The sequence below is a fragment of the Gorilla gorilla genome, chromosome 2 (assembly GCF_029281585.2).
Source record: "Gorilla gorilla gorilla isolate KB3781 chromosome 2, NHGRI_mGorGor1-v2.1_pri, whole genome shotgun sequence".
NCBI lineage: Eukaryota > Metazoa > Chordata > Mammalia > Primates > Hominidae > Gorilla > Gorilla gorilla.
The window spans coordinates 207,863,324-207,889,466 of record NC_086017.1 but is presented as its reverse complement, the minus strand read 5'-3'; the positions used below and the strand labels follow the sequence as shown (position 1 = coordinate 207,889,466).

At 45.0% G+C, this 26,143-nt stretch overlaps 1 protein-coding gene across 4 annotated transcripts; it reads left to right on the top strand.

The window, feature by feature from the left end:
- The first annotated feature begins 63 nt into the window (after window positions 1-63).
- DYNLT2B (dynein light chain Tctex-type 2B) lies at window positions 64-26,143 on the top strand. Of its 4 annotated transcripts, none has more exons than XM_004038251.4 (5): window positions 64-196; window positions 1,317-1,450; window positions 10,481-10,550; window positions 21,267-21,330; window positions 25,989-26,143. In XM_004038251.4, the coding sequence occupies exons 1-5, from the start codon at window positions 84-86 to the stop codon at window positions 26,034-26,036; spliced, it is 429 nt and encodes a 142-aa protein (XP_004038299.1). In that variant the 5' UTR covers window positions 64-83; the 3' UTR covers window positions 26,037-26,143. The 4 variants fall into 4 exon arrangements, with proteins under 4 accessions (XP_004038299.1, XP_030865548.1, XP_018879517.1 ...); XM_031009688.3 differs by having other exon boundaries at window positions 25,994-26,059; XM_019023972.2 differs by lacking the exon at window positions 64-196 and adding an exon at window positions 272-618.

Here is a 26,143-nt window from a genome sequence, read left to right as displayed (position 1 = left end):
GGAGACGCTTTCCCTGCTGCCGGCGGCGACCGCAACCCGCTAGGCCTTCGACGCGAGCTACGCCCGGACCGAGAAGCCCCGGCATGGCCACGTCCATCGGAGTGTCCTTCTCGGTGGGCGACGGGGCGCCTGAGGCTGAGAAGAACGCAGGGGAGCCCGAGAACACCTATATTCTGCGGCCTGTTTTCCAGCAGAGGCGGGTAGAGGACGGGGTGTGGCGGGGCGACCTCGAGCGCGCTGGTCTGAGGGGCGGAGCTCGCCTGGGACCTGGGCCACGGAAGGAGCGCGGGGTCCGCGGGGCGGGAGGCGGGAGGCCGCGAGGCGGGAGGGCGGCCCTGCTGTGACGTCCGGGCGCCCCTCCCGCTGCAGGGGCCGCAGGGGACCCCACCCGCTTCCTCAGTGTTTGGGCGCCGGGCGCGTCTTAGGCTGGCGCGGCGGGCATGGTTGGCCCTGGGAAACCCGCGATGGCGTCGTGAGTAAGGAGATGGGTAGAATAGAGGCAGGAAGCCACTCGCGTCGGATGCCGTTCAGCCGTGATTCGAGGGTGACTGTGCACACGGGTGCCAGGATGGGCTCCCTCCCGGCGCGGGAGCTGCATCTGTGCAAAGTCCTACCCAGGTAGGATCTGGAGGCCCTTAGACCCCCGCACCGAGCCCTCGCTAGGATTAAGGCTCACGGGCCAGAGCAGAGGGTACTCAGCTAGGTTTGTAAGATCACTAACTTTACACACACACACACACACACACACCCATATTTGCTTGGCAAATATGGAAAACAGGAATTTTGATGATAATGTGATACAAATTTCTTTGTTTATTTTTATTCTCTTGGTAACTCACAGAAAAAGTGATACAAATTTCATACAGGATTTTTCCCTTGGGTAGAATGAACACAGAGAAAGATACCCTCAGTTATCTTGGTAAAAGGTTCTGAATGCCCAGAATGCCTTTCAGCCGTATTTTTTTATTTTATTTTATTTTATTGTGTGAAAGCGTGCAGAACAAAATTAACAAGAAGTATATATTTTGTTTTGGGGGAGAGGGGAGTATGAGAAGCTCATTATTGGATGTGTTGAGTTGCCTAATAAACATTCATATGGAGCATGAGTTGGAATGTGTTGAAGTTCAGTGCAGGTCCAGGTTGAAGATACACATGTGGCCTATGATTTGTCTTAATTTGTTTATATTTTATAATAAAAAATATGAAAAAGAAGGATTAAGTGGTCCTAATGACAAAAAGATGGGAGAAGTTGCGGTATGAAGGTAAGCTGGGGTTGTGGAGTCACCGACTGGATGTTCACAAATTGTTCCATTCAGGTTCAGGCCCTCTGTGGTTAAAGACTGTATCCATGCTGTGCTCAAGGAGGAACTGGCAAATGCTGAATATTCTCCAGAAGAAATGCCTCAGCTTACAAAACATTTATCAGAAAACATTAAAGATAAATTAAAAGGTAATCATGGTGATAACTGGAAATGACTCATTCTCTTCACAGACTCAGTATTACCCATTTGCCCCCTCTCCATCTTTAAACAAAGGACATTGGGGCCAGGTATGGGGGCTCACGCCTACAATCCCAACACTTTAGCATGCCAAGGCAGGGAGATTGCTTGAGCTCTGGAGTTCAGTACCAGCCTGGGCAACATGCTGAGGCCTCATGTCTATTTTTTTTTTTTTTTTGAGATGGAGTTTCACTCTTGTTGCCCAGGCTGGAGTGCAATGGCATGATCTTGGCTCACTGCAAACTCCGCCTCCCGGGTTCAAGTGATTCTTCTGCCTCAGCCTCCTGAGTAGCTGGGATTACAGGCATGCACCACCACGCCTGGCTAATTTTGTATTTTTGGTAGAGACGGGGTTTCTCAGTGTTGGTCAGGCTGGTCTCAAACTCCTGACCTCAGGTGATCCACCCGCCATGGCCTCTCAAGGTGCTGGGATTACAGACATGAGCCACTGCGCCCGGCCGACCCCATGTGTATTAAAAAGCAAAATAAAGGCTGGGCGCGGTGGCTCACGCCTGTAATCCCAGCACTTTGGGAGGCAGAGGTGGGTGGATCACGAGGTCAGGAGATCGAGACCATCCTGGCTAACACGATGAAACCCTGTCTCTACTAAAAATACAAAAAATAGCTGGGTGTGGTGGCACACGCCTGCAGTCCCAGCTGCTTGGGAGGCTGAGGCAGGAGAATCACTTGAACCCAGGAGGTGGAGGTTGCAGTGAGCTGAGATCGCGTCACTGCACTCCAGCCTGGGTGACAGAGCGAGACTCTGTCTCAAAAAAAAAGCAAAATAAAAAAATAAAACATCTCTATTAAAAAAAACATAAATAGAATGTTAGCTGTGGATTCTATTAAAGAAAACTTTTTCTTCAGTGTCTTGTCTTCTCTAATTATTTGGTGACTTTTACTCATGTAAGTTTTTGCAGATGGTGGAAAAGAGTGAAGATGTGAAATAAAACACTGTCCAAAAAATCTTAGTATTCAGAAAGGCCAGAAAGTACAGGGACTCCTTTCCCCTGTATTTCTTGGTTGTTTCTTCCCCCAAGCTGTCAAGTCCTCAGCCTGGCATTTAGTACCTGCAGTCCATCTCTCCTCCCTAATCCTTAGCTACTTCCCTTACTCAACCCTCGACCCCTACCAAACTACATCTGTAGAGCATATTTTGTGCTTTTCCTACCCTGTTCTCTTTGTCTCTCTGATTGTTTTGTTTTTTTTGTTTTGTTTTGTTTTTGAAATAGGGTCTTGCTGTTTTGTCCAGGGTGGAGTGCAGTGGTGTGAACATGGCTCACTGCAGCCTTGACCTCTTGGCTCAAGCGATCCTCCCATCTCAGCCTCCCAAGTAGCTGGGTCTACAGGCTTGTGCCACCGTGCTTGGCTAATTTTTTAATTTTTAAATTTTTCTGTAGAGATGGTGTCTTGCCATGTTGCCCTGGCTGATCTTGAGCTCCTGGCCTCAAGTGATTCTCCCACCTAGGCCTCGCAAAGTGCTGGGATTGCAGGTGTGAGCCACTGCGCCTGGTCTCTCTCTTTTGTTAATAATGTTATACCATCTGATCTGAAAAGTTCTTTTTTTTTTTTTTTCTTTTTGAGACAGAGTCTCGCTCTGTTTCCCAGGCTGGAGTGCAGTGGTGTGATCTCAGCTCACTGCAACCTCCTCCTCCTGGGCTCAAGTGATCCTCCCGCCTCAGCCTCCCAAGCAGCTGGAATTTCAAGCATGCGCCACCACACGTGGCTAATTTTGTCTTGAACTCCTGACCCTCAAGAGATCCGCAAGCCTTGGCCTCCCAACGTGCTGGGATTACAGGCGTGAGCCACCGCGCCCGGCCTATTTCCATCTGCTCTTCTTAGAAGACATCATTTTTTGAAGAGAAGGAATATCTTCATAAAAGTAATACATGCTCATTGTAATAAACCTAGACAATACAAAAAAGTATCCATAAGGTTTTTTTTTGAGATGGAGTTTTGCTCTTGTTGCCCAGGCTGGAGTCCAATGGCATGATCTTGGCTCACTGCAACCTCTGCCTCCTGGGTTCAAGCGATTCTCCTGCCTCAGCCTCCCGATTAGCTGGGATTACAGGCATGTGCCACCATGCCCGGCTAATTTTTGTGCTTTTAGTAGAGACGGGGTTTCTCCATGTTGGTCAGGCTGATCTCGAACTCCTGACTTCAGGTGATCCGTCCGCCTCGGCCTCCCAAAGTGGTGGGATTACAGGCGTGAGCCACTGTGCCTGGCCCCTTAAAGTTTTAAAATATTAACCAAAGGCAGTTACTATTTAATATTTGTGTTTATTTTTTTTTCTGAATTTGTTTTTAGTTTTAGAAATTAAAAAATACAGAAAAGTACAAAGAATAGCAATCCTGTGTATTTCCATCACCCAGAATTAACTGCTGTTAGTATATTAGCATTTTTGTTTTTAGACTTTAATGAAGGTTCATTGTTAAGATTTTTTGTAAAAAATGGTACACATTCATTATACAAAATTTAAACACTAGAAAAATAAAATGAGAAAAATCACCTGAATGCCACCACCAATAAACAATCATTAATATTGGCCGGGCACAGTGGCTCACGCCTGTAATTCCAGCACTTTTGGAGGCCTAGGCGGGCGGATCTCTTGAGCCCAGGAGTTCGAGACCATCCTGGCCAACATGGCAAAACCCTGTCTCTTAGAAAAATACAAAAATTAGCCGGGCTGGTCGTGTGCATCTGTAGTCCCAGCTATTTGGGTGGCTGAGGCGGGAGGATCACCTGAGCCCAGGGACGGAGATTGCAGTGAGCCAAGATTATGCCACTGTGCTGCAACCTGGGCAACAGAGTGAGACTCTGTCTCAAAAAAAAAAAAAAAAAAAAATCATTAATACTAGGCAAACATTACAACAGACTTCTACATATATATATATATACATGGACAAATGACAATGGGATATTGTAGACCTGTTTCCCATAGTCATGTCATATTCATTCTGTAACTGGATCAGTTGCCTCCTGTTTAGTTCCTTGACCACGTCATTTTCATTGTTGAGTTCCTTATTTCTTTTCTTTTTTTGAGACAGGGTCTTTGTCACCCAGGCTGGAGTGCAGTGGTGTGATTTCAGATCACTGCAGCCTCAACCTCCCGGGCTCAAGCGATTCTCCTGCCTCAGCCTCTCAATTAGCTGGGAGGGAAGAGTTCCTTATTTCAACTCCTAGATGATGAGATTTTGTTGTAAGTTGTCTTCAGAAAGGACTCAGAAATGCCGTATTCCCTGGATTCTTTTGTGTTCGAGAATGCCTGCCTTTTGCCTTTAAAGTAGAATATACTATGGGCCGGGTGCGGTGGCTCACGCCTGCAATCCCGGCACTGTGGGAGGCGGAGCCGGGTGGGTCACCCGAGGTCAGAAGTTCGAGACCAGCCTTGCCAACATGGTGAAACCCCGTCTCTACGAAAAATACAAAAATTAGCCGGGCGTGGTAGTGGGCGTCTGTAATCCCAGCTACTTGGGAGGCTGAGGCAGGAGAATCACTTGAACCCAGGAGGCAGAGTCTGCAGTGAGCCGAGATAGTGCCACTGCACTCCAGCCTGGGCGACAGAGTGAGACTCCATCCCCCGCCCCTCCCCCCCCAAAGGTAGAATATACATATTTTTGAGGTAATAATTTATTTTCTTGACCCTTGTGCTTCATTGCCCTCTGACATTCAATGGTAACTTGTTGTCAAGGAATCTGAGCCCAGCTTGATGTTCTCTGCTTAAGGAATCCTCACCTTTGGCTGGACGTGGTGGCTCACGCCTGTATTCCCAGCACTTTGGGAGGCCGAGACAGGTGGGTCACCTGAGGTCAGGAGTTTGAGACCACCCTGAACAATATGCTGAAACCCCGTCTCTACTAAAAATACAAAATTTAGGGGCTGGGCATGGTGGCTCACGCCTGTAATCCCAGCACTTAGGGAGGCCGAGGCGGGCGGATCACTTGAGGTCGTGAGTTCGAAACCAGCCTGATCAACATGGAGAAACCCTGTCTCTACTAAAGATACAAAATTAGCCAGGCGTGGTGGCGCATGCCTGTAATCCCAGGCTGAGACAGGAGAATAGCTTGAACCCAGGAGGCAGAGGTTGCAGTGAGCCAAGATTGCGCCATTGCACTCAAGCCTGGCCAACAAGGGCGAAACTCTGTCTCAAAAAAACAAAACAAAAATTAGCCGGGCTTGCTAGTCCCAAACTCCTGACCTCAGGTGACCCACCCGTCTTGGCCTCCCAAAGTGCTGGGATTTCTTGGGAGGCTGAGACAGGAGAATTGCTTGAACCTGGGGGGTGAAGGAGGTTGCAGTGAGCTGGGATCGTGCCAGTGCACTCCAGCCTGGGCAACAGAGCGAGACTCTGTCTCAAAATAAATAAATAAATAAATAAATAAAATAAATAATCCTCATCTTCACCTTTATGCTCAGTAGCTTTTCTAAAGACTCTGACTTTCTAATGAGCATTTTATAGCTTTCAATCTGCAGACTTTATTCTTTCCATATAAAGGAAATTTCCTTATATCTCTGAATATGTTTCCTATTCCATTTGTTACTTCCTTTTCTTCAGGACACCAAATATTGTTATGTTGAGCCATCTTTGTCTTCTATATTTATTAGTTTTTCTTTGCCATAATTTCTTTTTTCTTCTTTTTTTTTTTTTGAGACAGGGTCTCACTCTGTCGGCCAGGCTGGAATGCAGTGGCGCAGTCTTGGCTCACTGCAGCCTCAAGCAATCCTCCCATCTCCGCCTCCCAAGTAGCTGGGACTACAGGCGCCTGCCACCACACCCGGCTAATTTTTGTATTTTTTGTGGAGACGGGGTTTTGCCATTTTGCCCAGGCTTCTTCCTTTTTTATTGCCATTTACTTGTGATTTTCTTAAACCAGTAATTGTTTTCATTTGTGTCTTTTTTCTTGCCATTTTGAATTTATTAGTTCTGGAATGATCTTTTCTGGGTATTCTGTTTGTTCCCTAGGGCCGTGGTCTTTCTTTTCATCTCTTTATGTTGCTTAATAACCTGATTGAGGCCGGGTGCCGTGGCTCACACCTGTAATCCTAGCACTTTGGGAGGCGGAGGCGGGTGGATTGCCTGAGCTCAGGAGTTCATGACCACCCTGGGCAACATGGTGAAACCTCGTCTCTACTGAAATACAAAGAATTAGCCAGGTGTGGTGGTGCACGCCTATAGTTCCAGCTACTTGGGAGGCTGAGGCAGGAGAATCACTTGAACCCAGAAGGCGGAGGTTGCAGTGAGCCGAGATTGCGCCACTGCATTCCAGCCTGGGTGACAGAGGGAGACCCTATCTCCAAAAAAACAAAAACAAAACAAAACAGGCCAGGTGAGGTGGCTCACTCCTGTAATCCCAGAACTTTGGGAGGCAGAAGCAGGTGGATCACTTGAGGTCAGGAGTTCCAGACCAGCCTGGGCAACATGGTGAAACCGTGTCTCTACTAAAATATAAAATTTAGCCAGGCATGGTGGTGCGCGCCTGTAATCCCAGCTACTCAGAAGGCTCAGGTGGGAGAATCGCTTGAACCCAGGAGGTGGAGGTTGCAGTGAGCTGAGATCATCCCACTGCACTCCAGCCTGAGCGACAGAGCGAGATTCCCTCTCAAAAAACCAAACCAAATCAAACAAAATCATAACCTGGCCAGGTGCGGTGGCTCACGCCTGTAATCCCAGCACTTTGGGAGGCCGAGGTAGGTGGATCACCTGAGGTCAGGAGTTCGAGACCAGCCTGACCAAGATGGTGAAATCCCGTCTCTACTAAAAATGCAAAAAAAAAAAAAAAAAAAAATTTAGCCGAGTGTGATGGCACATGCCTATAATCCCAACTACTTGGGAGGCTGAAGCACGAGAATCACTTGAATCTGGGAGGTGGAGGTTGCAGTGAGCCTAGATCTCACCATTGCACTCCAGCCTGGGCAGAAGAGCGAAACTCTGTCTCCAAAAAAAAAAATTAAAAAATTTGATAACCTGATTGAGTACTTATTTCATTGAGTTTATAAGCTTACGTTGTTCTAGTATTGTGAATTAATTGTGAGGAATAACTCTTCGTTCCTTGATTTGTATTACTTCCTAGGTTGATTTTTTTCTTTCTTTTCTTTTCTTTTTTTTTTGGACTGAGTTTCAGTCTTGTTGCACAAGCTGGAGTACAATGGTGCAATCTTGGCTCACCTTAACCTCCACCTCCCAGGTTCAAGCGATTCTCCTGCTCTGCCTCCCAAGTAGCTGGGATTACAGGCGTGCACCACCACGCCCTGCTAATGTATTTTTAGTAGAGATAGGATTTCTCCATGTTGGTCAGGCTGGTCTCAAACTCCTCACCTCAAGTGATCCACCCGCCTCAGCCTCCCAAAGTGGGGTTACAGGTGTGGGCCACCGTGCCCAGCCAAATTTTTTCTCTTACACAGCTCCTTCCTTCCTTCCTTCTTTCCTTCCTTCCACTGGAAGTTTCTTTCTTTTCTTCAATATTTTTTGAAAAATTGTTTTGTGGACCAGGTGTGGTGGCTCACGTCTGTAATCCCAGCACTTTGGGAGGCCGAGGCAGATGGATCACCTGAGGTCAGGAGTTCGAGAACAACCTGACCAACATGGAGAAACCCCATCTCTACTAAAAATACAAAAGTAGCCAAGTGTGGTGGTTCATGCCTGTAATCCCAGCTACTCGGGAGTCTGAGGCAGGAAGATTGCTTGAACCCAGGAGGCAGAGTTTGTGGTGAACTGAGATCACGCCACTGCACTTCAGCCTGGGCAACAAGAGTGAAACTCCATCTCAAAAAAAAAAAAAAATGAAAAATTGTTTTGTGGAGATGGTGGTCTTGTCATGCTGCCTAGGCTGGTCTTGAACTTCTGGCCTTAAGAGATCCTCCCGCCTCAGCCTCCAAAATTGCTGGGATTACAGGCGTGAGCCATGGCACCCAGCAGAAGCTTTGTTCTTCTTTGTTACTCTTTTGTTTTTGCTATTGCATCTTTGTTTATTGCCATTTGGCTGCATTTTATTTTGTTGTGCCCATACATCATAATTGCTCTGATATGATGTGGGGGATTTTTAATTGCTCTGATATGGTGTGGGTTTTTTTTTTTAAGTTCCCCTCCCCACCATATCTGAGACTATTTTATTTTCCCCTCAGAACTGTGATTTAAGGGCTGAGTATTTATTATTCTAGACACATTTCTGTAGAATTTGGGATTGGTTAGAGAAAGGAGGAAGCTCAGCTGAGTTGTGTGCAGTGTTTTTTAAAAATAACTTGGAGTCTGTCTTTACACACTCTGAATCAGTTTCATGCCCCACATGGGAGATTGCCTGTAGTCTTCAGATTGTCCCATTTACAGTGTAATCTTGGAACCTGCACGTTCATCAGAGAGAGCTGGCTCTGTTTCAGCTTCGCTTATTTCACTTCTTTTGTTTTTTTAAAACTCTTTCCACTATTCCTTGGTCAAAAAAGTAGAAAGATTAAAAAATGCCCATTCCATTTTTTTCTCTTCAGACTTGGTGTTAGTGAGAATTTTCAGGATTTTGCTGCTTTAGCAACGTAGTTTCTGGGGTAAACAGCTAAATGGTGCTGGATCACCTCGTTTTGCTCTGGAATCTTCATTTTTTTTCTTGTCTGTCTTACTGAACAGCTTACAGTTTCTTGGAGATCCCATGCTCTCCTGCTGTGCATATGCCCCTCCTTCTCGGACGTGTGGGGAGATGGGGCTGACCTGGTCCCCTCTCACTCAGCCCTCAAGACTCAGTTTATTGGCCGGCCACATCTTCCAAGAAGTCTTTTCCAGTGATTTCTTGCCACTGCCCAGACAAACAGAGGAACTGCCCCCACTGGCTCTGTGTTCCTGATGTACATCATACATGCCATTCCTTGAATTATAAGCATACTCAATTTATTTTTCTATTTTCTTTCTTTTTTTTTTTTTTTCGAGATGGAGTTTTGCTCTTGTCACCCAGGCTAGTGTGCAATGGTGCGATCTCAGCTCACTGCAACCTCCGCCTCCCAGGTTCAAGCAATTCTCCTGCCTCAGCCTCCCGAGTAGCTGGGGTTACAGGGACCTGCCACCATGCCTGGCTAATTTTTATATTTTTTAGTAGAGACGGGGCTTAACCATGTTGGCCAGGCTCGTCTCAAACTCCTGACCTCAGGTGATCCACTGGCCTCAGCCTCTGAGAGTGCTGGGATTACAGGCGTGAGCCACCGTGCCCGGCCTATTTTTCTATTTTCCTTTGAGTTCTTTATTACTGTGAGTTCTTTAAGGCAAGAAAAACGTCTTATTTATTTCTCTATCTTGAAGGTTCAGCTCACTAGCTGACTTATAGTAGGGCAAAAAGGAAGGAAGCTAAGGTTTATTGAAGGACTAGTATTTAACAGCACTGTTTAGATGCTTTAGATATTACTATATCTGACCAGGCGCGGTGGCTCACGCCTGTAATCCCAGCACTTTGGGAGGCCAAGGTGAGTGGATCACCTGAGGTCAGGAGTTCGAGACCAGCCTGGGCAACATGGTGAAACACCTTTTCTACTAAAAATACAAAAATTAGCCAGGTGTGGTGGCGCATACCTGTAGTCCCAGCTACTGAGGAGGCTGAGGTAGGAGAATCACTTGAACCCTGGAGGCAGAGGTTGCGGTGAGCTGAGATCATGCCACTGCACTCCAGCCTGGGCAACAGAGTGAGAATCCATCTCAAAAACAAAACAAAAAAAAGATACTACTATATCTTATCTAACCTTATAACAACCTTGGGAGGTAGGTACTGATATTCCTGTTTAATAGGGGAGACCGAAACTGAAAAGTTAAATTGCTTTCTGAGGTTATACACTTGCTGAGGTATAGTTGGGATCTGTCTTCACGTCCTCCTGACCCCCAAGCTTACCACCATATTCATTAAGTACTTGTGGATTGAATGTTTATGTCCATTTCTGGGCAAATTTGTCTTCAATAAGTAATTTTACTACGTATTTGCTTATAAATAACCTTCTTATTTTTTCTTTCTAGAAATGGGATTTGACCGATACAAAATGGTGGTGCAAGTAGTGATTGGAGAACAAAGAGGTGAAGGAGTATTGTGAGTAGCTGGATTTTCCTTCTTGTTTTATTCATCTATATTTCTTATGAGGTATCTGTCCTTTGGACAATTAGGAGTAAGAGTGCCTTTACAAGAGTGAGAGGGGCCGGGTGTGATGGGTCACACCTGTAATCCCAGCACTTTGGGAGGCTGAGGCGGGCAGATCACCTGAGGTCAGGAGTTCAAGACCAGCCTGGCCAACATGGTGAAACCCCGTCTCTACTAAAAATACAAAAATTAGCCGGGTGTGATGGCGTGCGCCTGTAGTCCCAGCTACTCAGGAGGCTGAGGCAGGAGAATCGCTTGAACCCAGGAGGTGGAGGTTGCAGTGAGCCAAGATCGTGTCATTGCACTCCAGCCTGGGTGACAGAGCAAGACTCTGTCTCAAAAATAAATAAATAAAATATCTTTATTATCTCTAAAATATTGTCAGTCCTTAATATCATAAAATATGCTGTTATTGTTCAGATATCCTAGATTGCCTCATATATGTATGTATGTGTTTTCTTTCTTTTTTTTTGTTTAAAGAGACAGGGTCTCATTTTGTCACCCAGGTTGGTGTGCAATGGCACTGTCGCAACTCACTGCAGCCTTGGCCTCCTGGGCTCAAGTGATCCTCCTGCTTCAGCCTCCTGAGTAGCTGGGACTGCAGGTGTGCACCACCACACCTGGCTAATTTTCTTTCTTTTTTTTTTCTTTTTTTTTTTTTTTTGCAGAGATGGGTCACACTCTGTTGGCCAGTCTGGTCTTAAACTCCTGGGCTCAGGCAATTCACCAGCCTTGGCCTCCTAAAGTGGTGGACTTATAGGTTTGAACCACCATGCCAGACCTATTATTTTCTTTTTACAGTTTTTTCAAATTAAGATTCAAACAAGGTCCACACATTGCATTTGGTTAATATGTAAATTAGGATTTTTTTTTAAGACGTAAGATCTTGCTATCTTGCCCAGGCTGGAGTGCAGTGGCTATTCACAGATGTGATCATAACACACTACAGACTAGAACTCCTGGGCTCAAGTGATCCTCCCACCTCAGCCTGCCAGGTAGCTGGGACTATAGGTGCACACCACAGCATCTGGCTTTAAATTTACTTCAATCTGTCATTTTTGCTGCCTCATTTCTCTCTTTCCTCTTTTAATCCTGCCATTTGATTTTATTTTTATGACAGTCTTGCTTCCTCACCCAGGCTGGAGTGCAGTGGCGTGATCTCGGCTCACTGCAACCTCTGCCTGCCGGGTTCAAGTGATTCTCCTGCCTCAGCCTCCTGAGTAGCTGGGATTACAGGCGCTCACCACCATGCCCAGGTAATTTTTGTATTTTTAGTAGAGATGGGGTTTCACCATGTTGGCCAGGTTGGTCTCGAACTCCTGACCTCAGGTGATCCACCCACCTTGGCCTCCCAAAGTGCTGGGATTGCAGGCGTGAGCCACTGTGCCCAGTCAGTCATTTATTTATTTATTTTTTCCTGCCATTTATTTGTTGAAGAAATTGGTTTGTTTGTCCTGTAGAGTTTCCTATATTCTGGCAGTTGCTGATTATATACCTATGGTATTGTTTAATATGTCTTCTATTTCCTGTACTTCTTGAAAATAAGTAGTTAGATCTAGTCTTAATTAGCCATAGGTTTGAGGTTGGGGAAAGATTGTTTTCTATACATCCTATTGCATCTTCTCAGAAGGTACAAAATAGCTGGTCATCTCTTTTTGCTTTGTTAAGGTTGATCATGGAGTTCAGATATTGACAGATGGATCCATCTATTATAAAGTTTCCCATCAGGGCCGGGCGTGGTGGCTCACACCTGTAATCCCAGCACTTTGGGAAGCTGAGGCAGGAGGATCACTTGAGCCCAGGAGTTCCAGACCAGCCTGGGCAACACAGCAAAACTCTGTCTCTACAAAAAAATACAAAAATTAGCTGGGCATGGTGGCACATGCCTGTGGTCCCAGCTACTTGAGAGACTGAGGTGGGAGGACCTCTTGAGCCCAGGAAGGTTGAGACTGCAGTAAGCCGTGATTGTGCCACTGTACTCCAGCCTGGGTGACAGAGTGAGACCCTGCCTCAGATAGGTAGGTAGGTAGGTAGATAAGTGATTACATTGTCTTCTAGTTTCCATTGTTTCTGTTGAGAAGTCAGCTGTAAGTTTTATTATTCAATTTAAGATGATATGTCCTCTCTAGCCACTATTACTTTCTTTATATTTATTCTGCTTAGAGCACTCAGAGTCTCTTGAATCTATGGGTTGATTTTTTTGTTGTTTTTTTTTGAGATGGAGTTTCGCTTTTGTCTCCCAGGCTGTAGTGCAATGGTGCGATCTTGGCTCACTGCAAGCTCTGCCTCCCAGGTTCAAGAGATTCTCCTGCCTCAGCCTCCCGAGTAGCTGGGAGTATAGGTGCCAACACCATGCTCGGCCTTCTAAAGTCCTGGGATTACAAGTGTGAGCCACTGCACCTAGCCAGGTTGATTTTTTTTTTATCAGTTTGGGAAAATTCTTAGCCATTACCTTTGTTTAAAAAAAACAGTTTTTGGCCAGGTGCAGTGGCTCCCACCTGTAATCCCAGCCCTTTGGGGGACCGAGGTGGGTGGATCACTTGAGGTCAGGAGTTCGAGACCAGCCTGGCCAACCTGGCGAAACCTGTCTCTACTAAAATTACAAAAAATTAGCCGGGCATTGTGGTGCACACCTGTAACCCCAGCCACTTGGAGGCTGAAGCAGGAGAATTGCTTGAACCTGGGAGGTGGAGGTTGCAGTGAGCTGAGATCACACCACTGCACTCCAGCCTGGGGAACAGAGTGAAACTCTATCTCAAAAAATAAAAAAATAAAAAAAACAAGTTTTTATTTTAAAATAGTTTTAGATTTATAGAAAAGTTGCAGAGTTAGCATATACTCCACACCCAGTTTCCCTGTTACTGTAAGAATAGTAATTATGCTATTGAGACCGTTCTTGCTCTGTCGCCCACGCTGGAGTGCAGTGGTGCAACCGTGGCTCACTGCAGCTTTGACCTCTTGGGCTTAACCAGTCCTCCTGCCTCGGCTTCCCAAAACACTGGGGTTACAGGCATCATCTACCGCACCCGGACTCCCTATGGTTAACATCTACATAGTATGGAACATTTATTATAATTAATGAAACAATATCGATACAGTGTTATCAAATAAAGCTGTGTTCTGATTTCTCTAGTTTGTTCCTAACGTCCTTTTTCTGCTTTAGGATTCTATCTAGGATACCACATTAAATGTCTCTTTGGGCTCTTCTTGGCGGTAACAGTTTCTCAGGCTTTCTTGTTTTTCATCACCTTGACATTTTTGAGGAGTACTGGTTAGGTGTTTTGTAGAATGTTCCTTCACTGGGATTTTTCTGCTAATGATTAGTCTGAGGTTACAGGTTTTTGGAAGGAAGATCACAGAGGTAAGACGCCATTCTCGTCATATCATATCAATGGTACATACTGTCAACATGACATGTTACTGTTCATATGAACTTTGCCTCCCTGCCTGAGCTAATGCTTCTCAGGTTTCTTTACTATAAACTTACTCTTTCTATAACTGCTCAGTGGGTTCACTTGCCCGCTGCCTAGACAGAGCCGATTCATCATGACAGGGGAATTGCCATAGAGAAAAAGTAATTCACTCAGAGCCGGCTGTGCGGGAGACCGGAGTTTTATTATTATTCAAATCAGCCTCCCTGAGCATTCGAGGAGCAGAGTTTTTAAGCACAGCTTGGTGGGTGTGGAGAGCCAGTGAGCCGGGAGTGCTGATTGGTCGGGGATGAAATCACAGGGAGTCAGCTGTCTTCTTGTGCTGAGTCAGCTCCCGGGTCGGGGCCACAAGATCAGATGAGCCAGTTTATCCATCTGGGTGGTGCCAGCTGATCCATCAAGTGCAGGGTCTGCAACATGTCTCAAGCCCTGATCTTAGGAGCAGTGTAGGGAGGGTCAGAATCTTGTAGCCTCCAGCTGCATAATTTCTAATCTTGTGACTAATGTTAGTCTAGTCCCCCCGGCAAGAAGGAGGTCTGCTTTGGGAAAGGGCTGTTACCGTCTTTGCTTAAACTATAAATTATAAACAAAGTTTCTCCCAAAGTTAGTTCAGCCTACGCCCAGGAATGAACAAGGGCAGCTTGGAGGTTAGACGCAAGATGGAGTCGGTTAGGTTGGATCTCTTTCACTGTCTGTCATCATTTTGCAAAGGCGGTTTCATTTCCTCCGTGTTCATCCTGTACTCGTTAGGAGGAAATCATTGTGTGCAGCCCACACTGAACGAGCAGGGAGTTATGACCCACCTCCTCAAGGGCATCGCATCTGCGTAAATTCTTTGGAATTTTCAGCACAGGAAATTTGTCTCTCCTCTCCCATTTATTTATGTATTCTGTCATTTATTTCAACATGGACTCATGGATATTTTATACTTTGGATGATTATTCAATACTACTTTATTTATTTTGTAGTTCTAATTGTTCCAGCTTGGCCATTGAGAGCTTTCAGTGGATACCTGTGTCCCACTGACTCTACTATTGTGGGTTTCTTTGAGCACTTCCTTACTTTCCAGCACTATCAGAAGCTCCACTGTGTTCATTCCCTACCCCAGCCCTACAATTCAGCCATTTCTCCAAGGAGCCCCTGTTCAATGTGTTGGAGAATGGCATTAGAAACTAAGCTTGGGGCCCTAGAGGTGGCCGTTCTCTTTTAAAACACTGCTGCTGCCCCTTCCACTCCGCTCTCTTTTTAGGATTTAGGTTACATGTATGTTTGGTCTTTTCTCAGTATTCCACATGTCTCTTATGCTTTTTTCTGATTTTTCTATTTCCTCTCTGTGCTTCAGTTTATATATTTTTCTTTTTTCAGACGGAGTCTCGCTCTGTCACCCAGGCTGGAGTGCAGTGGTGCGATCTCGACTCATCGCAACCTTCACCTCCTGGGTTTAAGCGATTCTCGTGCTTCAGCCTCCCAAGTAGCAGAGACTACAGGCGTGTGACACCACGCCCAGCTAATTTTTGTACTTTTAGTAGAGATGGGGTTTGACCGTGTTGGCCAGGCTCGGCCTCCCAAAGTGTTGGGATTACAGGCGTGAGCCACCGTGCCTGGCCAATTTGTATATTTTTCTATTGACCTTTTAGGTCAATAATCCTCTTTTCTGTTGCATCTGATCTGCAGTTAAACCCATAACCTGAGTTCTTAATTTCAGTTATTGTATTTTTCAGTTTGGGAATTTACATTTAGTTTTTATAGATTTCAGTTATCTAGTAAAAGGCTTTATCCTTCAATCTTTTTTAACCCTCCCCACTCTCTTTTTACATTTTAGTCGTACTAATTATTTTATTTTATTTTATTTTATTTTTGAGACAGAGTCTCACTCTGTCACCCAGGCTGGAGTGCAGTGGCGCCATCTCTGCTCACTGCAGCCTCCACCTTCCGGGTTCAAGCAATTCTCCTGCCTCAGCCTCCCGAGTAATTGGGATTACTGGTGCCCACCACCACACCCGCCTAATTTTTGTATTTTTAGTAGTGACAGGATTTCACCATGTTGACCAGGCTTATCTGGAACTCCTGATCTCAAGTGATCCGCCCCGCTCAGCCTCCCAGAGTGTTGGGATTACAGGCGTGAGCCACTGCACCTGGCCACAGTAGTTATTTTCATGTTGTTATATGCTTACTCTGGTATCTGGGTCATGTGTGAGTTTGTTTCCATTGTATTTTTCTTGATAATCATGTACATGGCTTTGTCTCTTGGCATGCCTAGTTCGAATCTTAGATATTGCTTAAAAGAATTATAGACCTCCAGATGATATTATTTTCTTCCAGAAAGGACTTAACTCTCTCTTCTGCTGTGCAGGAAGAGTATTGGCCACTTAGCTTCAGGTACTGAGCTGAATTGAGGTTGGGTTACAGTTTTATCTTTTTAAAAAATTTTCTTTTCTTGTGCCAACTCATCTGAGAGTTGTGGTTTTAAAAAGGCCGTATCTTAAATTCATCCCTTTTTTTTTTTCTTTTTTGAGACAGTCTCAACTCTGTTGCCCAGGCTGGAGTGCAGTGGTGCGATCTCAGCTCACTGCAACCTCTGGCTCCTGGGCTCAAGTGATCCTCCTGCTTCAGCCTCCCAAGTAGCTGGGACTGTAGGCATGAGCCACCACGCCCGACTAATTTTTGTATGTTTTTGTTGAGATGGGGTTTCACCATGTTGCCCAGGCTGGTCTTGAAGTCCTTGGCTCAAGTGATTCTCCTGCCTTGGCCTCCCCAAGTGCTAGGATTATAGGTGTGAGCCACCGCACCCAGCCTCACCCTTGTTTCTATTTATTTATTTTTTTTTTTGGAGACAGAGTTTCGTTCTTGTTGCCCAGGCTGGAGTGCAATGGCATGATCTTGGCTCACCACAACCTCAGCCTCCCGGGTTCAAGTGATTCTCCTGCCTCAGCCTCCTGAGTAACCGGGATTACAGACGCACGCCACCACGCCCGGCTAATTTCTGTATTTCAGTAGAGACAGGGTTTCACCATGTTGGCCAGGCTGGTCTCAAACTCCTGACCTCAGGTGATCCACCCACTTCGGCCTCCCAAACTGCTGGGATTACAGGCGTGAGCCACTGTGCCTGGCCCCCTTGTTTCTTAATCGTAGCCCTCCAAGTCTTTCAACCAAGAACCTCGAGTGTTCATTAGGCCTCTGCAGGCCTCTACCTCCAACAGGTGCTGACTTTCAGATCTTGTCTCCTCAGCATAAAACTTTGCTCTTCATGTCAGAGGCTTTTTCCTTAGTGTACTAGTTTCCTGTTGCTGCCATAACAAATTATCACAAACTCAGTGCTGAAAATGGCACAAATATATTACTTTACAGTTCTGGAGATCAGAAATCCAAAATGGGTTTCATTGAACTAAAATGAAGATGTCAGCAGGGCTGCATTCCTTCTGGAGGCTCTAAGAGAGAATCCATTTCCTCGTCTGTTCCAGTTAGAGGCCCCTGAACTCCTTAGCCCATAAGCCGTTTCCTCCAATTTCAAAGCCAGCAGCACAGCATCTTCAACTCTCTGACTCTGACCCACCTACTCCCTCTTTCTTTTGTAAGGACCCTTGTGATTTAGTCATACTAGTTACTTTATTTTATTTTATTCTATTTTTGAGACAGAGTCTCACTCTGTTGCCCAGGCTGGAGTGCAGTGGTGCCATCTCAGCTCACTGCAAGCTCCGCCTCCTGGGTTCACACCATTCTCCTGCCTCAGCCTCCCGAATAGCTGGGACTACAGGCGCCCGCCACCACACCCGGCTAATTTTTTGTATTTTTAGTAGAGACGGGGTTTCACCACGTTAGCCAGGATGGTCTCGATCTCCTGACTGCGTGATCCGCCTGCCTCAGCCTCCCAAAGTGCTGGGATTACAGGTGTGAGCCACTGTGCCCGGCCTGAATTCAGCATGTCTTGAAAAGAAAACCTACCATGTGATACGCTCAGTTCTACTTTCTCCTTTTTTATGGGATCTTCCCTCCAGAATCTGATTTTACCTCCTTAGCTTTGTTAAGACTGCCGACTCTGCTGGGCACAGTGGCTCACTCCTGTAATCCTACCACTTTCGAAGGCCAAGGCGGGCAGATTGCCTGAGCTCAGGAGTTCGAGACCAACCTGGGCAATATGGTGAAACCCCGTCTCTACCAAAAATACAAAAAATTAGGGCCAAGCACAGTGGCTCATGCCTGTAATCCCAGCACTTTGGGAGGCCGAGGCTGGCGGATCACTTGAGGTCAAGAATTCGAGACCAGCCTGCCCAACATGGTGAAACCCCGTCTCTACTAAAGATACAAAAATTAGCCAGGCGTGGTGGCGGGCACCTGTAATTCCAGCTACTTGGGAGGCCGAGGTAGGATAATTGCTTCAACCCGGGAGGTTGTGGTTGCAGTGAGCCAAGATTGTGCCACTGCACTCCAGCCTGGGCAACAGAGTTAAACTCCATCTCAAAAAAAAAAAAAGAAAAAAAAATTAGCCAGGCATGGTGGTGCATGCCTGTCATCCCAGCTACTCGGGAGGCTGAGACATGAGAAGTGCTTGGACTGGGGAGGCAGAGGTTGCAGTGAGCTGAGATCGTGCCACTGCACTCCAGCCTGGGTGACAGAGCAAGACTCTGTCTCAAAGTAAAATTAATAAATAAAAAAATTTTAAAAAGTAAAGACTGCCAACTCTCCTACTAGTTAAATTTTCCCTCAGTAATTTGTTCTTTACCTGAGCAAGGCCCAGATTCTCAGCATCTAGCCCTGTGCCTTGAATTGGCAAATCCTCCAGGAAAAGAATCTGCTGCAGAATATCAGCTTACCTCCTAGAGTTCACCTCTTTCTGGAATTTTGGCTCCTGTAGGCCTGTTTGCTTTGGCAGCTCCCTGATTCATTTTATCCAGCTTTTCTTACTGTTCTTGGTGGGAGCATTATTAGCCTGCTACAAACTGTACCATTACACTTCTTCCAAGTCACACCTGTAATCCCAGCACTTTGGGAGGCTGAGGTGGGCCAACTGCTTGAGCTCAGGAGTTTGAGACCAGCCTGGCCCACATGGTGAAACCTTGTCTCTACAAAAAATATAAAAATTAGCCAGGCGTGGTAATGCACGTGTGTAGTGCCAGCTACTCGGAAGGCTGAGGCAGGAGAATCATTGAACCCGGGAGGTGGAGGTTGTAGTGAGCTGAGATTGTGCCACTGCACTCCAGCCTGGTTGACAGAGTGAGACTCCCTCTCAAAAAATAAAAATAAAATATAAATAAATAAAACAATTGGGGTCTCACTATTTTATATTTTTGTCTCAAAAAACAAACAACTCTCTTTCTCTTGTGGTGTGTGCTTGATTCTGCTTCTTGTCATGTCTTCTCACAAGTCTTTTAAGAGTAAGCGATTCCTGGCCAAGAAACAAAAGCCAAATCGTCCCATTCTCCAGTGGATCTGGTTGAAAACTGGTAATAAAATCAGGCACAACTGGAAAGGAGACATTGCAGACCAGCCAAGCTGGGTCTATAAGGAACTGCACGTGAGCTGGCACACATATTCACGCTGTATCAAGGTCACGGCCATCTTACTATAGCAAGCTGAAAACGTCACCACTGTCTGAACAGTTGGACGTGTTTTATTGGGAATATATTTTTTCTCTTTGTTTATATGCCCTGCGATAGTAGGCTGGGTTCAGTAATAAATATGTGAGACCTTTTGTTTTAGGAAAAGAAAGAACCAATATAATATAAGGTATATGTGTATGTTTCTCTGTGGGTATGGGTTATGAACTGCCTGGGTTCAAAGCCAAGCTTTGTTACCTAGTTGTATGACCTTGTACACTTAATTTCTCTAATCCTCAGTTGTCACATTCACTAAATGGGTAAAATCATAGTACCTCATAGGATTCAGTGAGTTAATACACGTAAAACACTTAGACTAGTGAATGGCACAAAGTAAGTGCTCAATAAGTGTTTGCATGATAAATCATACACATACGTTTAATAGAAATGTAAAACATTTGTAATTTTTTTCACTTATTATTATTATTTATTATTATTTTTTGAGACAGAGTCTCACTCTGTCGCCAAGGCTGGAGTGCAGTGGCACAATCTTGGCTCACTGCAGCCTCCACCTCCTGGGTTCAAGTGATTCTCCTGCCTCAGCCTCCCAAGTAGCTGGGATTACAGGCGTGTGCCACGGTGCCCAGCCAATTTTTGTATTTTTAGTAGAGATGGGGTTTCACCATGTTGGGCAGGCTGGTCTCGAACTCCTGACCTCAGGTGATTCGCCCACCTCAGCCTCCCAAAGTGCTGGGATTACAGGTGTGAGCCACCGTGCCCAGCCTATTTTTTTCACTCAACATTATATTGTGAATAGCTTTTCATGTTCTTGGAATTTTTTTTTTAAGAGCCAGGGTCCTGCTGTGTCTCCCAGGCTGGAGTGCAGTGGCTGTTCACAGGTGTGATCTTCACATACTACAGCCCTGAACTCCTGGGCTCAAATGATACTCCCTGTCTCAGCCTCCTGAGTTGCTGGGACTACAGGGACACGTCACTGTGTCTTGCAAAACTTTTCTTTAAGGTCTACATAGAATTTCATTGCCAGAAAACATCATTATTTCTTTTTTCTTTTTTTAAAAAATTCTCCCAGATCCTGAGAAATACCATAATTTCATTTACCAATCCAGTCCTATTGGGCATTTAAGTTGTTTCCATTTTTAATTGGCTTTTATTTTGACTAATATTTTTTTCTTATCCAAGAATTGCAGAGAGGAGAATAGCCAATTTCAAGGTAGTTTAGCATTCTGTAGAGATATTTCTGGAGTTATAATTCGTTAGAAGACTGAATTCTAGTTCAGAGTTTGCTCCTTTTTCTGGGACTCTATAAAATGATCAGGTTGGACTAAATCTGTTGGGCTCTTTCTGTGCCTTCCTCGTCCTGTTATTGTGCAGGAGCTGAGCTCATTAAAAGTCACACACAAATCTCTAGTATTGATCCCTGTAGCCATCAGGTAGGGTCTGAGGCTGTCAGAGTACCTGGCTGGTCACCTCTAGTTGCAAGCAGCTTCATCTGACTCTAGTTTCTCTGGTTTACCCAGTATACTCTCTGGTACAAATACAGTACTCTGTGGGTACCTACCTGTGAAAGGTTTGGAAGTACAGATCTATGAGAATGTATTAAGGAACACTTTTTCTCGTGGCAGATATGTTTCGTTTAGGTCCTTGTTAGATTGTTGATAATTCTTCATTCTTGGATTTTTTAGCATGGCTTCTCGCTGTTTCTGGGATGCTGACACTGACAACTATACTCATGATGTTTTCATGAATGTAAGTGTATTTGGAAACCTCTTCTCCCTTTCTAAGGACGTGGGCACCGCAAATCAAACTACTTACTATTGATTGGGATGGAAAGACACTGCTGTCTTAGTCATTCATCTTTGACTTGTGAATGAAATGATTTTACTGTTAGTTTTTGTGTTACTAAAGCAGAAACCTAGAGTGCTGCTTATAGGCAAGGAAACTTACATGTTTACATATGACATAATTTTTCATGGGTTTGAATTTCTGAATAGCATATTATTTAGTTAGCATATTATTTAAACATTATTTTTAGCCACTTCCTCCATAAATCACTGTGTTCTAAAACTCAATCCTGATAATCCTTATTAAAGTAATAATTTATAACTAAAATTTTAAAATCACTTATTTGTTCATTTGAACCAATCACACTTTGCTAAGTTGCAAACAAATGTGGATGGCAGGGATTCCATGAGCAAAGGTCATTTTTTTTTTTAGTAGTAAAATTTATTACTTTATCTTAAAGCCATTTATTAAAATTAAGCAAAAATAAAGAAGAATCTTTAAAAAGAGGTTTCAGGCCAGGCGCGGTGGCTCATGCCTATAATCCCAGCACTTTGGGAGGCCAAGGAGGGCAGATCACCTGAGGTCAGGAGTTCAAGACCAGCCTGGCCAACATGGTGAAAGCCTGTCTCTACTAAAAATATAAAAATTAGCCGAGCATGGTGGTGGGCACCTGTAATCCCAGCTACTCAGGCTGAGGCAGGAGAATCGCTTGAACCCTGGAGGCAGAGGTTGCAGTGAGCTGAGATTGTGCCACTGTATTCCAGCCTAGGTGACACACACACATACACAAAAGAGGTTTCATTGAAGTTATTATTTTATATTTACTCCAGAAATGATCGCATCCTCTATTCATCTACTCCCAGGTTGTGAATACATAGAGTCAGAGTTAGAGTAGAACAGAAACTAGATTGAGTAAATTAAGAGAGTGAGGCCAGGTGGGGTGGCTCACGCTTGTAATCCCAGCACTTTGGGAGGCCGAGGCATGTGGATCACTTGAGGTCAAGAGTTTGAGAGCAGCCTGGCCAACATTGTGAAACCTCTTCTCTGCTAAAAACACACACACAAAAAATTAGCCGGGTATGGTGGTGCACGCCTGTAATCCCAGCTACTTGGGAGGCTGAGGCAGGAGAATTGCTTGAACCTGGTGGCGGAGGTTCCAGTGAGCCGAGATCGCACCACTGCATTCCAGCCTGGGCAGCAGAGCAAGACTCTGTCTCAAAAATTAAAAAAAAAAAAAAAAAAAAAAGAAAAAAGTAAAAAGAAATAGGGGGATTCCATCTCCAGTTCTGTCACTTTCTAATTGAATGACTTCAGGTAAGTCATTGGATTTTTCTCACATTGTATCAGTGACATTAGGAAGCTGAAGTACATTTTCCCAAAGACTGGCTGTGACTGCCTAAGGATCATCTGGGAAGTTGTTTAAAATATAGACGCTGGGTCCCTATTCAAATAGATTCTGATCAAATAGGCCAGGGGTCAGATCAGTGAATCAGAATATTTAAAAAGTTCCCCATGATTCTGCTGACTGCCAGATACGGACACTGCTTATGTAGATGATTTTAAGGTAGCTTTTAGCTCTAAAATTCTATGGTCTCACCAAGGTTTTATTTTTATTTTTATTATTTTTTGAGACAGAATTTTGCTCTTGTTGCCCAGGATGGAGTGCAATGGCACAATCTCAGCTCACCACAACCTCCACCTCCCGGGTTGAAGCGTCCTGCCTCAGCCTTCCGAGTAGCTGGGATTACAGGCATGCACCACCGCACCTGGCTAATTTTGTAATTTTAGTAGAGACAGGGTTTCTCCATGTTGGTTAGGTTGGTCTGGAGCTCCCGACCTCAGGTGATCGGCCCGCCTCGGCCTCCCAGAGTTCTGGGATTATAGGTGTGAGCCACTGCGCCCAGCCCCACCAAAGTTTTATTTTATGCTTAACTACCCTAGGGATCAGGGGCTGGACAGTGGGAAGTACTATGTAAAATCTTAATTTATCAGCTATCTTTGGGGGAAAAGTCAAGCTAAGAAGATGGTTTTTTTTGCCAGGCACGGTGGCTCATGCCTGTAATCCCAGCACTCTGGGAGGCCGAGGCGGGCGGATCATGAGGTCAAGAGATTGAGACCATCCTGGCCAACATGCTGAAACCCCATCTGTACTAAAAATACAAAAATTAGCCGGGTGTGGTGGTGGGTGCCTGTAATCCCAGCTACTCGGGAGGCTGAGGCAGGAGAATTGCTTGAACCTGGGAGGCAGAGGTTGCAGTGAGGCGAGATTGTGCCACTGTACCACTGTACTCCAGCCTGGAGACAGAGCGAGACTCCGTCTCAAAAAAAAAAAAAAATGCATCTTGTTTGTTTGTTTGTTTTGAGACGGAGTCTCACTCTGTCACCTAGGCTGGAGAGTGGTGGTGCCATCACAGCTCACTGCAACCTCTGCCTCCCAGGTTCAAGTAATTCTTCTGCCCCAGCCTCCCGAGTAGCTGGGACTACAGGTGCATGCCACCACGCTCGGCTAATTTTTGTATTTTTTAGTAGAGACAAGGTTTCACTATTTGGTCAGGCTGGTCTCCAACTCCTGACCTCAGGTGATCTGCCTGCTTTGGCCTCCCAAAGTGCTGGGATTACAGGCATGAGCCACTGGGCCTGGCCAAAAAATGCATCTTTAGATGATACAATTCATTCATTCAACAAATAGTTCTGAGCTCCTATTATGTGTCAGCTTCTGCACTCGAGGGGCTAGGGACAAAATGATGAATAAGACAGGCATCGTTTCTGCCTATTAACATCCAGTGGGGGCCACTCAATACTCAAATGAACAAATATGTAATAAAAAACTTTAGGCTGGGTGTGGTGGCTCACGCCTGTAATCCCAGCACTCTGGGAGGCCGAGGCGGGTGGATCACCTGAGGTCAGGAGTTCAAGACCAGCCTGGCCAACATGGTGAAACCCCATCTCTACTAAAAACACAAAAACTAGCCGGGCAAGGTGGTGGGCGCCTGTAGTCCCAGCTACTTGGGAGGTAGAGGCAGGAGAATTGCTTGAACCCAGAGGGCGGAGGTTGCAGTGAGCCAAGATTGCGCCACTGCACTCCAGCCTGGGCGAGAGGGCAGGACTCTGTCTCAAAAAAAAAAAAAAAAAAAGCACTTTATTTGGGAGATTCCAGGAAACATTAGTAGAGGCAGAGGAAATGAGAGAGGAGGGAAAATCATGTGGTGTTGAGCAGAAAACTGCTGGATGACAGGGCTCAGTCCTGTTGGAGAACTCTGGGTGGTGCTGTAGAACAGGGCCACTCACAGTGGGGTGCACAGACCAGCACCGCTCTGTGACCTGTTTGTTATAGGTCCATGATGAGGTAAACAGTACACTGAGTATAAGGGTTGGTTTAGAAACTCTTACAGCAATTTGACAAAGTAATCTTTTGTGCAATGAATCTAAGAAAAAAATTGGGGCTGTATTTTGTATGTTCCTTTTTTTCATTTCATGTTCTGAGTTACCTATTTTTATTGCATTTTACAAAAGCATATCCTTCCATGAAGGACCAGAAGTTAAAAACAAAGCAGGTCCTTTATCACAGCACTGTCGTAGAACACAGTTCAGAGTTATCCGCCCAAGGAGCCAGGGAGCTGGGCTAAACCAAAGAATTTTGCTTTTGGTTAATCATCAGGTACTTGAGTTGGAATTGTTTTACTCCCATCATTACCAGGCTGGAGGTGAGGTTAGTGGTTCAGGAGTTGCTGAGGCAGGTGGAAATCTTGTAATAAATGCCTAAAAAGTGTTTTAAGCAATTTGGGCTCTGGAAAGCATTTTGTGATTCTGAACTAAAAGACGGACAAGTAAATTTTATCAATTAAGAACAAACACCCAGAGACTATTTCTCTTATCCAGAATTTATGACAAGGTCCTGTTGTTCTTATTATCAGTGATACTTATAATATGGTTTCTTGGGATGAGTAATGGAGTTTACTCCAAGAAACTCAAAGCATTTCATACATTATTTCTGTGATAAATCAGGAAATATGTGAATAATTATTTTATGAATATGTATTACCTAAAGTTCATTAGTTCACATTTTATTTTTACATTCAGAAAATCTAATTCTTTACCCATCCTAACCTTTTAGCAAGCAATTTTGTAGTCACCCTCAGGCAAGCAATAGTGTAGCTATACTCTGGAAACCCTTCACTTCTTGAAGAAGGAAAAAGTCTTCCTGATTGAAAATTGGTGGCTGGGTGAGGTGGCTCACGCCTATGATCCCAGCACTTTTGGAGACCAACGTGGGTGGATTGCTTGATCCCAGGAGTTCAAGAACAGCCTGGGCAACATAGTGAGACCTCATCTTTACAAAAAATAAACAAAATTAGCCTGGTATGGTGGCATGCACCTGTGGTCCTAGCTACTCTGGAGGCTGAGGTAGAAGGATTGCCTGAGTCTAGGAGGTCGAGGCTGCAGTGAGCTGAGATCATACCACTGCACTCCAGCCTGGGTGATAGAGTGACACCCTGTCTCAAAAAAGAAAAAAAAAATTGGAAAGATCTGAGATGGTGTTAGTTTCAATTGCCTGTGCTGCTCTCATTCCCTCTTTATTACTAACATTCTGGATGTGTGTGTGTGTTGTATTTATTTTTTAGGACAGTTTATTCTGCGTTGTAGCAGCATTTGGCTGTTTCTACTACTGAATGAATCTTTGAAAAGCTGGTAAAAGACATGACCATGAAGAAATCTGAACTTTTAATATTGTTAAATATCTTCACAAAATAAAGATGTTAGTAGTTTGACAACTGAA

What these genes read in the sequence shown, in the direction of transcription:
- DYNLT2B (XM_019023972.2), top strand. Translation starts at nt 485, where the DNA reads ATGGGTAGAATAGAGGCAGGAAGCCACTCGCGTCGGATGCCGTTCAGC. An exon ending in CTGTGCAAAGTCCTACCCAG is followed by an intron (nt 619 to 1,316) that starts GTAGGATCTGGA and finishes TGTTCCATTCAG; the next exon opens with GTTCAGGCCCTCTGTGGTTA. An exon ending in CAAAGAGGTGAAGGAGTATT is followed by an intron (nt 10,551 to 21,266) that starts GTGAGTAGCTGG and finishes TGGATTTTTTAG; the next exon opens with CATGGCTTCTCGCTGTTTCT.